This window comes from Dermacentor andersoni, chromosome 1 (assembly GCF_023375885.2).
Source record: "Dermacentor andersoni chromosome 1, qqDerAnde1_hic_scaffold, whole genome shotgun sequence".
In the NCBI taxonomy this organism is placed as follows: Eukaryota; Metazoa; Arthropoda; class Arachnida; order Ixodida; family Ixodidae; genus Dermacentor; species Dermacentor andersoni.
Genome location: NC_092814.1, coordinates 374,103,528 through 374,115,805, shown reverse-complemented (window position 1 = coordinate 374,115,805; position 12,278 = coordinate 374,103,528). Strand labels below are relative to the sequence as shown.

The following is a 12,278-nucleotide window of genomic DNA, read 5'->3' as shown; positions in this document are numbered from 1 at the left end:
ATTTTTACTTGTTTTCCGTGTGATGCCTTTTTCACTGTATTTTTCTCGTGTATTAATTGAGTGTTTCATATATATATATCTATATTTTTTTTGTCGTGTTTCAATCCCGTGAATTTTACTTTGCATTGTATACGCGTGACAAGAACATTTAACTGTTACATACTCTTTTTTGTTATTGTTCTCTTTTGTCAATTTATTCTCTCTCTTTGACCTTGATTTTGCTCCCCCCTTATGTAATGCCTTCGGGCCTTTAAGGGAAAAAATAAGTGAAATGCATTGAAATGAAATCGGCGATGGGTAAAGTCAAAACAAAATACACTATACTGATGGGCGACTTCAATGCCAGGGTAGGCAAGAAGCAGGCTGGAGACAAGTCAGTGGGGGAATATGGCATGGGCTCTAGGAATAGCAGGGGAGAGTTATTAGTAGAGTATGCAGAACCGAATAATATGCGGATATTGAATACCTGTTTCCGCAAGCGATTTAGCCGAAAGTGGACGTGGAGGTGCGCGAATGGTGAGACTAGAAATGAAATCGAATTCATAGTCTGCGCGAACCCTTGCATCATACAAGATGTAGACGTGCTCGGCAAGGTGCGCTGCAGTGACCATAGGATGGTAAGAACTCGAATTAGCCTAGACTTGAGGAGGGAACAGAAGAAACTGGTACATAAGAAGCCAATAAATGAGTTAGCGGTAAGAGGGAAACTAGAGGAATTCCGGCTCAAGCTACAGAACAGGTATTCGGCTTTAACTCAGGAAGAGGACCTTAGTTTTGAAGCAATGAACGACAATTTTATGGGCATCATTAAGGAGTGCGCAATAGAAGTCGGTGGTAACTCCGTTAGACAGGAGACCAGTAAGCTGTCGCAGGAGACGAAAGATCTGATCAAGAAACGTCAATGTATGAAAGCCTCTAACCCTACAGCTAGAATAGAACTGGCAGAACTTTGAAAGTTAATCAACAAGCGTAAGGCAGCTGACATAAGGAACTATAATATGCATAGAATTGAACATGCTCTCAGGAACGGAGGAAGCCTAAAAGCAGTGAAAAAGAAACTAGGAATAGGCAAGAATCAGATGTATGCGTTAAGAGACGAAGCCGGCAATATCGTTACTAATATGGATGAGATAGTTCAAGTGGCTGAGGAGTTCTATAGAGATTTATACAGTACCAGTAACACCCACGACGATAATGTGAGAGAAAATAGTCTAGAGGAACTTGAAATCCCACAAGTAACGCCGGAAGAAGTAAAGAACGCCTTGGGAGCTATGCAAAGGGGGAAGGCAGCTGGGGAGGATCAGGTAACAGCAGATTTGTTGAAGGATGGTGGGAACATTGTCCTAGAAAGACTGGCCAACCTATATACACAATGCCTCATGACCTCGAACGTACCGGACCGGAATTTTGGTAGAACGCTAACATAATGCTAATCCATAAGAAAGGGGACGCCAAAGACTTGAAAAATTATAGACCGATCAGCTTACTGTCCGTTGCCTACAAAGTATTTACTAAGGTAATCGTAAATAGAACCAGGAACACCTTAGACTTCTGTCAACCAAAGGACCAGGCAGGATTCCGTAAAGGCTACTCAACAATAGACCATATTCACACTATCAATCAGGTGATAGAGAAATGTGCAGAATATAACCAGCCCTTATATATAGCCTTCATTGATTACGAAAAAGCGTTTGATTCAGTCGAAACCTCAGCAGTCATGGAGGCATTACGGAATCAGGGTGTAGATGAGCCATATGTAAAAATACTGGAAGATATCTATAGCGGCTCCACAGCCACCGTAGTTCTCCATAAAGAAAGCAACAAAATCCCAATACAGAAAGGCGTCAGACAGGGAGATGCGATCTCTCCAATGCTATTCACAGCATGTTTACAGGAGGTATTCAGAGACCTGGAGTGGGAAGAATTGGGGATACAAGTTGATGGAGAATACCTTAGCAACTTGAGATTCGCTGATGATATTTCCTTGCTTAGTAACTCAGGAGACAAATTGAAATGCATGCTCACTGACCTGGAGAGGCAAAGCAGAAGGGTGCGTCTGAAAATTAATCTGCAGAAAACTAACATAATGTTTAACAGTCTCGGAAGAGAACAGCAGTTTACGATAGGTAGCGAGGCACTGGAAGTGCTAAGGGAATACATCTACTTAGGACAGGTAGTGACTGCGGATCCGGATCATGATAATGAAATAATCAGAAGAATAAGAATGGGCTGGGGTGCATTCGGCAGGCATTCTCAGATCATGAACAGCAGGTTGCCACTATCCCTCAAGAGAAAAGTATATAACAGCTATGTCTTACCAGTACTCACGTACGGGGCAGAAACCTGGAGGCTTACGAACAGGGTTCTACTGAAATTGAGAACGACGCAACGAGCTATGGAAAGAAGAGTGATAGGTGTAACGTTAAGGGATGAGAAAAGAGCAGATTGGGTGAGGGAACAAACGCGAGTTGATGATATCTTGGTTGAAATCAAGAAAAAGAAATGGGCATGGGCAGGACATGTAATGAGGAGGGAAGATAACCGATGGTCATTAAGGGTTACGGACTGGATTCCAAGGGAAGGGAAGCGTAGCAGAGGGCGGCAGAAAGTTAGGTAGGCGGAAGAGATTAAAAAGTTTGCAGGGACAACATGGCCACAATTAGTACATGACCGGGGCAGTTGGAGAAGTATGGGAGAGGCCTTTGCCCTGCAGTGGGCGTAACCAGGCTGATGATGATGATGGGTCAAAATCTCTATAGAAAATAATTTGCGCATTGGGGTGCTTGCTAGTAATCTGGAGGAGTGCGTCGCTAAGTTTATGCACAAATTTTCGGTTACTGTTAGGAACCCTGTAGCAGACACAAAGCAGAACGGTTTCCGGTGCGGCGCTTCATTTTCAGCATAATATTTCTAGGTCTGAAGTAATGTTAACAAACGAACATGGAATTTCTTTGTTAAAAGCAATAAGAGCACCCCCCACCCCAGTGTGCCTTGACGATCATAACGGTAAACGTTAAAATTCGGTAAGTCATCCAAAACCTCAATATCTGTGACGTTGCTTGTTAGCCATGTTGCAGTTAAGACTAGTATGTTGCTGCCAGAAGACGAGAGGAGAGTAGACAAGGCTTCGCGCTTAGGAAGGAAACTGCGTACATTAGTGTAGATGATGGAAAAGGAAAGAATGACTCGTCGGTTAGTCCGCGGCTGCTTGCGCGTGTTTCGACGGTGAATCGATTCCTAGGTGGTTTCTTTGACTGACTGTGTTCCTTGGTAAAAGATATACCGTTAGGTCCTATGTGCAGCTTTTTGTACTGGATGGTAAAAGGTGCAGACTTGGTCCTAGCGAAAGCCACAAGGTGCTTTCGTTCATTTCGAACTGGTCGAGAAAAATCTTCGCGAATACTGAAACCTGTGTGTTTAAGCTGAGGGCCTTTTGAAAGTATGAGCGCTTTAGTTTTGAAGGAAAAAAATTAAATTAAATTATGGGGTTTTATCTGCCAAAACCACTTTCTGATTATGAGGCACGCCGTAGTGTAGGACTCCGTAAATTTCGACCACCTGGGGTTCTTTAATGTGCATCTAAATATAAGCACACGCGTGCTTTCGTATGTCGCCTACATCGGAATGCGGCCGCCGCGGCCGGGATTCCATCCCGCGACCTCGTGCTCAGCAGCCCAACACCATAACCACTGAGTAACCACGTTGGGTCGTTTTAAAGGAAGTGAACTTCACTATTACTGGTCTTTGGCGATCTGTGCTAGGACGGCCTAGACGGTGAGCGCGCTCTACGTTTTTAGGTTCGATTATCGCGCTCAGGCTATCAAGGCAGTGCTGGAAGATATTTCTTCTTTTATTGCTCGTAAGATTCTTTTTCAGTGGGGTCGGGAAGTCCACAGAATACTAGGTTAGTTTTTCTCGAGCGGTTATCGAGATCATAAAGACGTGCATCTAACTCGGAAAGCTGGTGAGCAGTCCTTGCAGTGTTAATTTTAAGTGTTTCGAGTTCGGTTCGCAGGGTGCTAAGACACTCGCATTGGGTTTCAAGGTCAGCTATTCGTTTGCTTAGGGTATTGTTTTATCTGTTGCTACAAGCTGATTTTTGAGGCCTTAGAGTTGAGTGTTGACTGTCCAGCGGTCAACTTTTGTAGTTCGGTGAGAAGAGCGCCAAAATTAAGTGGTCCCGGATTTGTTTCAATGTCGCCAAACAGTAGGAACAGTAGCAACAGAGCGCGAACGACATTGACACATTCAACAGGAAGACACAAGCAGCACTGAGGGCTCGGCAGCTACACTAGTTAATAATTACTAGTTTTTTTATCGAAAAGGGTGTATCGCCCACCAACCTGCATGACGAAGACAAGTGGATTAACGGTCCGTGCAGTGGCACAGTCGCAGAGCCCACAGTGCGCCGAAGGTGGATGCCGTTCTTTTGTAGCTGACATGTGTGGTGCTGTCGGTGACCATGGGGCCGCCGAAGCGGCGTCTTTGGCCGGGAATTGAAGAGGTGGCGCTGCCAGATGTCCCCAAGTGTCGTTGGTGACCGGGTGACGAGCATACAGTTCGCCTTCCTGACGCAGCATCCAGAAGTCCGCTGCGTTGCCTGGGTTTCTTCCCGTCAAGACCGGCAGGAGAGCAAAGGTGACGATTTGTGCAAGAACCTGCATGACGAAAACAAGCGGATTTATGTTAAGGGCAGTACTTATTCTGTGCCAGAGGACGTTTCCAGAAAGGGCCGTGAAATACACAAACAGTTATGGAAAAGCGCCTCGGAGGAAGAAGCAAACAGAGCGTAAGTTTAGCTACTATATGATAAGTTAAGCATTTATGACGTCATGTATGAATGAGATGAACAAAAATATTTTTCTTATCGTCTCAATACAACATAAAAAACGAAATTGACAACGCGCTCTAAGGTGTCGCTCGCTTAAAATTCTCAATGTTAACAGTAGGGCTATTGAAAACAAGGCTACTGAGTTTGGGGGACTTCTACTGGTACATAATCCAGATATTGCTATTCTAACGGAAGCGTAGTTGACCGACGCAATATACGACAGTGAAATTGTCCCACCGGGTTTCAGTGTGCTTAGAAGATAGCGCGGCACTAAAGGTGGTGGTGTGTATATTGTTTTCAAGACATCTTTAAATCTGCAAAGAATGCCTGATGTACCTAATTTAGAATACATCTTTTGCAAGGTTTATTTGCGAATGTTGCGTTTGTTTTGGGAGCAGTGTAAGGACCCCTTGCGTCCACCATAACCGTTCCAAAAAAATTACGGCAATACATGAACTTCTACTGGTACATAATCCAGATATTGCTATTCTAACGGAAGCGCAATTGACCGATGCAATATACGACAGTGAATTTATCCCACCTGGTTCAAATACGGCGATCGAATTATTTTGGCGGGAGATTTTAATTTGCCCAATGTGAACTGGTCCTCCATGTCGTAGGGTAAGCGCAGTGATACCACGGTTGATGCACTCTTGGATATCGCCTTTGATTTTGATCTTTCGCATGTAATGGAAGAGCCTACGAGGGTGCAGGGTATGTCTAAATTGATTCTAGATCTTCCTTTTTTGTTACTGGAGACATCGTTCCTAAAGCACACTGTGAAGCAGTTCTTGTCACTTTTCATCACTGTGTTGTATTACTTCATGTATCTTCTCCCTCTACAAATGAAATCTGAAAAAAAAAACTTATATGTTTCCTAACTTTTCTAAAGCAAATGACGTGTCAATAATCGATTGCCTTTCTTTGCATTTTGATGACTTGGTCAATAGTGCTGATAACATACACAATTTTTGGCAACGGTTTATGCATATTGTTAACAACTGTATGCGTTCTGTACCAAACATTGTTAAGAAAACAAAAAGAGCGAATCCGTGGATTTTCAGGGAGACACTGAAATTACGGAGGCGGCTAAAGAGACTTCAAAAGATAAAATCTTGCTCCATCGCGTCATATTCTGATAATCTAATTTCAGATTTGTCCTCTGAAATTAAGAATCAGGTGATCAGGTGGCCATAGGCAAGACACGTTACTATCGGGAAGCACAGCCTAGATATATTACGGCATCACCGGAAAATTTTGCAGAACTATTTGGACAGCGATACCTTCTAAATTAACGAAGAACAGGTGACTTATTTTGAATTCATGAGCAATTAATTTAACGACCATTTCAAATCTGTTTTTACTAAAGATGATGGTGTTCTACCTTTTTTTTATGTCTCCTTGCCAGGTATGCCAGGCCTTATAATCTCAGAACAAGGTATCTTCAACATGCTGTTAAAACTGAATGTAACGAAGTTACCGGGGCCAGGCAATATTCCATATTCGTTTCTTGAAAAATATACGGAGTGGGTGTCTAACTATTTGCACGTTTTATTTAATAAAACATTACGCGATGGTGAACTACCGATTGATTGGGTGACAGCCAGGATGAAATACTTGCATAAAAGTGGAAGGAGAAACAACATTAGGAACTACCGCCCAATTTCATTCACATCCACAACATGCAAATTACTCGAACACATTATACATAATGAAATGGTGAATTTTCTTGACCACCATAATTTTTTCACCAAATATCAACACGGTTTTAGAAAGGGATTCTCGACGTGTACTCAGCTGGTAGAAACAGTCCACAATTTTGCAACATCAATTAACAACGGTACACAAATTGACGTTACATTCATAAATTTTTCAAAGGCATTTGACAATGTTACTAACCAAAAACTACTCTATAAATTGCATAATGTTATCAAAAATAATCAGCTAACTGAGCGTACCGCTGCGTTCCTTACCCACAGAGAACAGTTTCTTTCCGTGCGTGACAGTATATCTGCATCAGTAACGGTGGATTCTGGAGTACGCCAGGGTTCGCTGTTAGGGTCACTTTTGTTCCTCCTATATATTGATACATGCATATTGCGTGTTTCTTGTGGGCGATGCACGCGGGCGCTCCGACGAAGACGACGAACGCTCTCTGGCTCTCGAGCAGTCTGCTGAAGTGGCCAGCGCTGCAGTTATCCTTTGTAAATATACTTTGTAAATAGTCTTCCAGTTCTTAATCCTTCGTTCGCGTAAGAATATAAATGATAGTGTACGAGATCTTCCAGTTCACATTAAACTTTTTGCCGCCGATTGTGTTGTGTACTGCGAAATTAATACCAAATCGGATCAATTCTTTCTTAACAGTGCATTTGAGAGGGTTGCTTCTTGGTGTCGTGAATGGCAGATAGGGATTAACGGTGAAAAACAGTTTTCGTGAGAATAACACAATAAGAAACCTTTGCACTTTGATTACAATATTAATAACACGTTCCTCTCTGTAGCTAGTAACTGTAAATATTTAGGGCTGCGGATTTCCAACCATCTCAATAGAAATTCTCATATTAGGTCACTGTAAATGCGAACTGTAATTTTTTTTTTCTCAGGCGAGCACTTAAGCTTTCCTCTCCTTCTTTTCGCCTCTTGGCTTACCCATCCGTTGTTCTGCCCATTTTAGATTACGCTGCAGTGATATGGGACGCTTTACAAAAACTACGATCGCCAAACTAGAACAGGTACAAAGAAGAGCCGTGCGTTTTTTATAACATATGTACGAGAACTTCAGTTACAGAGCTTTTAAAGAGGGCTAATCTTTCTTCTCTGGCACAAAGAAATCGTTGTTCGCGATTGAAATTCTTATATCAACTAATAAAGGGACATTACGAGATTGACATACCGGAGATCATATCGTCCTCGTCCGGATAGGCTACTGGGCAAAGACACAATTTCACTATAACTCCATTTTCCTCACGTAGCAACTCTTTCAGGTATTCATTTTTCCCCGCACAATAATAGACTGGAACCAGCTAAATAATAACGTCTCTGCGCCAGCATTACCTTCTCTCTTATCATGTTTACAGTGGCATTATTTTGTTTGTATCATAAATAAATAAATAAGAAGGCTGACTAAAAATCCCAAAATCCATCGGTTAGTCGTGAAATCATCCACATTAAACGTGAATTAAAGAAATTAGAAAGGAACAAAATATGTGTAAGAATGCTCTCATGGAACTGAGGAATGAACAGGCAACTAAGGTGCATAATTACTACATATTTTCTCTTCCGGAATTTCTTAGACTTTATCCATCAAAATTTCGGCGTCATCTCGGAAAGACAAATGAGTCTATTCAAGAAATTTCACTAAATGATCAGCTTATCGAAAACACGGCTGATATAGCTCATGAATTGATTGTATTGTATATTTTTATAGTGTTTTTTTCCTAATGACAACCACAGCATACACAAGCAACTTTTCATTACGGGTGTACTAGTGATAACTAGCACCGGCCGTGCTTGCTTAGTGGCTATGGTTTTGGGCTCCTAATCACGAGATGGCGGAATGGAATCCCGGCAACGGCGGCCGCATTTCGATGAGGTCGTAATGCGAAAACACCCTTGTACTTACATTTTGGTGCAAAGAACCCCAGGTAGTTTGCCTCAAAATCAAATCGTAGCTTTCTCAGGAAAAACCCCATAATTTAATTTAGTGATAACTAGCGATTGGCTTCTATCCATTCTACGTAAACTGAACGAGTAAAAAAGCGCGAGTAAAGGTGGCATTCGTACTGCGTTCTCGAAACTCTCTGCCGCGCAGAATGCAGACTACTTGGCAAATCTTTTTCAGCTTTCTTAAACCACTAGTGAGCTTCCTGATGACTGAAATATAGCGCACGTTGTGTCGATTTTTAAGAAAGGCGACGAGCTTAAGATAACAAATTATACGCCCGTGTCAATTATACCTACTTGTTTTAAACTTCATAGAGCACGGCACAGTTGGCTATATAAGGTGTTGCTTGTCTAACAGAGTTTTGTCTCCTTATCAACACTGATTTACCAAGGGAAGATCCACTACGACTCAGCTACTCCCCACTGTACATGACTTTGTGATGACAATGGACCACTCAAGGCAAATAGATGCGTTCTTTATAGACTTTATCGAGGCGTTTGACAAGGTGCCACATACGAAACTAATTCATAAGCTGAAACTAACTGGCCTTTCCTGCTACTTAGTGAAATGGGTTGACGAATAACTGCATAGCAGGAAACAATTTTGAAATTGACGACACTTAAAGCACACAAGTATAATAAATAATGGACAACCGGTGATATAAAAAATGAATACAGCCGTTCACAAACACAGCAGAAAGTAAATATAGAACAATTAAGGTAAAGCGGCTCCAAAATAGTCATAACATCAGAATTTTGTTCTTTCACGAGGTTTCAAACTATAACCAAGTAAGAAAAATGTCACATGTCTTCACAGAACAGACTGCAATGTCTATCAATAAAAATACCTTTGATCGCTTTTCAATAGATTTCGTCAATGCTAGCACATAACAGGTAGCAACCTATGAGTGGGAAAATACAGGTTTTCTGAAAATGTGGTTGTTTAAAGAAGAATGACAACAAGGCATAAAGACCGACATTTTGAAGAATACATGTCTAGACGAAAGCAATTACAGGCTACGATAACCTACTCTCCACATGTAATAAGAATTTTTTGTCCCTAGAAAGCGCACTACCAACGCAGAACTTGAGATACGTGCTGTTCAAGTGAGTAATACGATATGCGAAAGGATAGAAAGTTGGGTGAGTTGGCCCTGCTTCTATAGTCTCTGTAGGTGTCCCTTCGCGCTGCAATTCAAGATCATGTTACTACCATAGGCTATGTGCGAAACTTTTTTTCAGTTATGAAAATTGAAGAGATGCACAAACTTGGTCCAGGTACCATCCTCTTATTGCTATAATAAAAACAAAATAATTATTGTTTCTTATCGTACAAATACATTACTAACCATATGAAACCAACAGAATGCCAGGAAGGCATAGGGGAAATTATTTGCAGTTATTAATTTTCGACGAATAAACTTTGGTTGTGAATCAGTGCTGTGCCTTTCTCTGTCCGGTGTCCTATTGTTTTGCGTTGTTCTAAAATCCCAAAAATCTCAAATACAAGGGTTGATCCTGAAATAATGTTCCCATCAATTTTAGAAATAGACAACATTGTTTTATATCATAGAAATTTAATCATTGGAAAGATGAAACTTTGGTCTATTTTTTACATAATCGCCATATTTTTCTACGAATTTTTGCAGACGGTGTTCCAATTTCTGTATCCCCATGTCGTAGAACTCCGCCGCCAACCCCTTTAGGAAGCGTTACACCTCTTCTTTTACTTCATCGTCACTCCGGAAGCGGTGGCTACTGAAATGTTCCTTTAACTTGGAGAACAAGTGATAATCACTAGGCGCGAGGTCTGGACTGTATGGTAGGTGGGGCATGACAGTCCACCACAAGTTTTCTAGAAGTTCCTAGATTTCACAGGAGACTTGAGGTCGGGCGTTGTCGTGAAGCTGCGTTACACAGGCTGCCATTCTTCCTCGCCGGTGGTTCTGGATAGCTCGCCTAAATTTTCTTAGTGTTGCACAGTAACTGTCAGAGTTGATTGTCGCCCCACGTTTCATGAAGTCGATCAGCAGTATTCCCTTACGATCCCAAAAAACACTGGCCATGACTTTGCCAGCAGAAGGAGTTTGTTTGAACTTCTTTGTGACTGGTGACTCTGGGTGACGCCACGGTTTGGATTTTTGTTTCGTTTCGGGAGTGACATGAAGCACCCACGTTTCGTTTCCCGTAACAATGGAGTCCAACAATACTTCCTTATCTTCTTGAAACTTTTAAAGAAACTGGCGAGCACATTCAAGGCGTTTCTCTTTGTTGTCTGATGTCAATAGCCGCGGTATCCATCGAGCACAACACTTGTGATACCCCAATTTTTCAGTCAAAGCTCTTTTCACTGTAGCGTAAGAACTCACAGGAATCTGAGCAACAAGTTCACGGACGGTTATCCTCCTGTTTTGAAGCACTCCTCGATAGTACCATCTCGATAACCGCTTCCGAACTGATGGTCTTGCACTCCGTTCTTCATTGTTGTCTTCCTACCGACCGGCACTAAACTCCCTGCACCACTTTCGGACGTGTTGTACGGACATACACTTGTTGCCATACACCTCTGTCAACTGACCATGCATATCCACGGGTGGAGTCCCTTTCGCGTGCAAAAAGCGAATTACGGAACGAATCTCGCACTGCGGGATCAACAATGGGAACTTCCATATCGGATGGCTGCTGAGCCAAGAATGAGCGGCGCAGCGAAGCGCGGTCGGGGGAATCGAGAGTGGGAGAACAGCCGCGCGCAGCAGTGTTGCCGGATTTCGCCTCGTGCCTTCCCGTGTGGCAGGAGCTCTTGAGAACCTTACTTCTGGATCAACCCTCATAGAAGTTCAGGAGACAACTTGCCGCTGATGGGATTCCAGTCCACAACCTCCGCATTATGCGTGCGTTTTTCATTGCCAATTTTACTCTGGTGGTGGTTGTTCCCACGTCTCCATTCCTCATTCAATGTCGTTCTGTGCATAGCGATGGTCCCGACTCCGGCATGCTTGATTCTTTCAGGTAGCTTAGACGGGTTTATTGGTCAGCTATATGCTCAAATCGTCCCTGTGACCAGAAAAACAGAACAATCGTCGATAATCTGATCTGCCGGTCTAGCGCGTCGGCTTTTATCCATAAGCCATCGAAGGTTCCAGAGTTATCCCTGGTGCCCGCCTGTGTTCCAGAAAGTTCTGCACAATTCGCGCCACACATGCATGCAATCAAATTATAAAAATTTCCGCGACAACAGGCAGCAGATAGAACCCCCGATAACAATCCAGAAACTTCCGATAGATTCAGGCGCGTCCCGCGCTGAGCGGAAACATTTTTTAGACTACGCAACGCGGTCATTCGATAAACAAGTACACGTGTGAATACTAACCACCTGTGGTTCTTCCGCGTCAACCCCATGCATGGTACCTGGCCGTTTTTGCACTTCGCCTTCACCGAAATGCGCCCCCTAAAGAGAAAATTCAATGCACAACGTAGCAAGCAGGCGAAATCTAATATCGGGCAACCTAACCACTGCTTTATTGATCGTGCATAGGAACATGAGCTTTCGATAAGAAACAACGGTATTGCGCATTTGACTGCGCATTGTATATTACAGCGAAGCTGCATATCTCTACCGTCCAAGGAAATTTTTGTCTCCCCCTCGTTGTAAGCAAAAAAAAAAAGAAGCTCCCCATACGTGGGCCGATACCGAAGATAGTGCAATGCCGGGCCTACCCGCCGCGGAGGGGAAGCAGGCGTTAAGCACTGCCCATACGTGGGCCGATCCCGAAGATAGTGC

At 42.8% G+C, this 12,278-nt stretch overlaps 1 protein-coding gene across 2 annotated transcripts in view; it reads left to right on the top strand.

Moving 5' to 3' along the window:
* The window catches only part of LOC129381199 (homeobox protein Nkx-3.2-like), a 151,212-nt gene that overhangs the window by 51,436 nt on the left and 87,498 nt on the right, over positions 1-12,278 (top strand). Inside the window, exon 2 of one of the 2 annotated variants that reach the window (XM_072285864.1) lies at positions 4,436-4,638. In XM_072285864.1, coding sequence (XP_072141965.1) covers positions 4,518-4,638 — 121 coding nt within the window. In that variant the 5' untranslated portion in view covers positions 4,436-4,517. Of the gene's footprint in view, positions 1-4,315; positions 4,639-12,278 lie in introns of those variants that run through there. The other variant, XM_055063873.2, reaches the window with a different exon arrangement.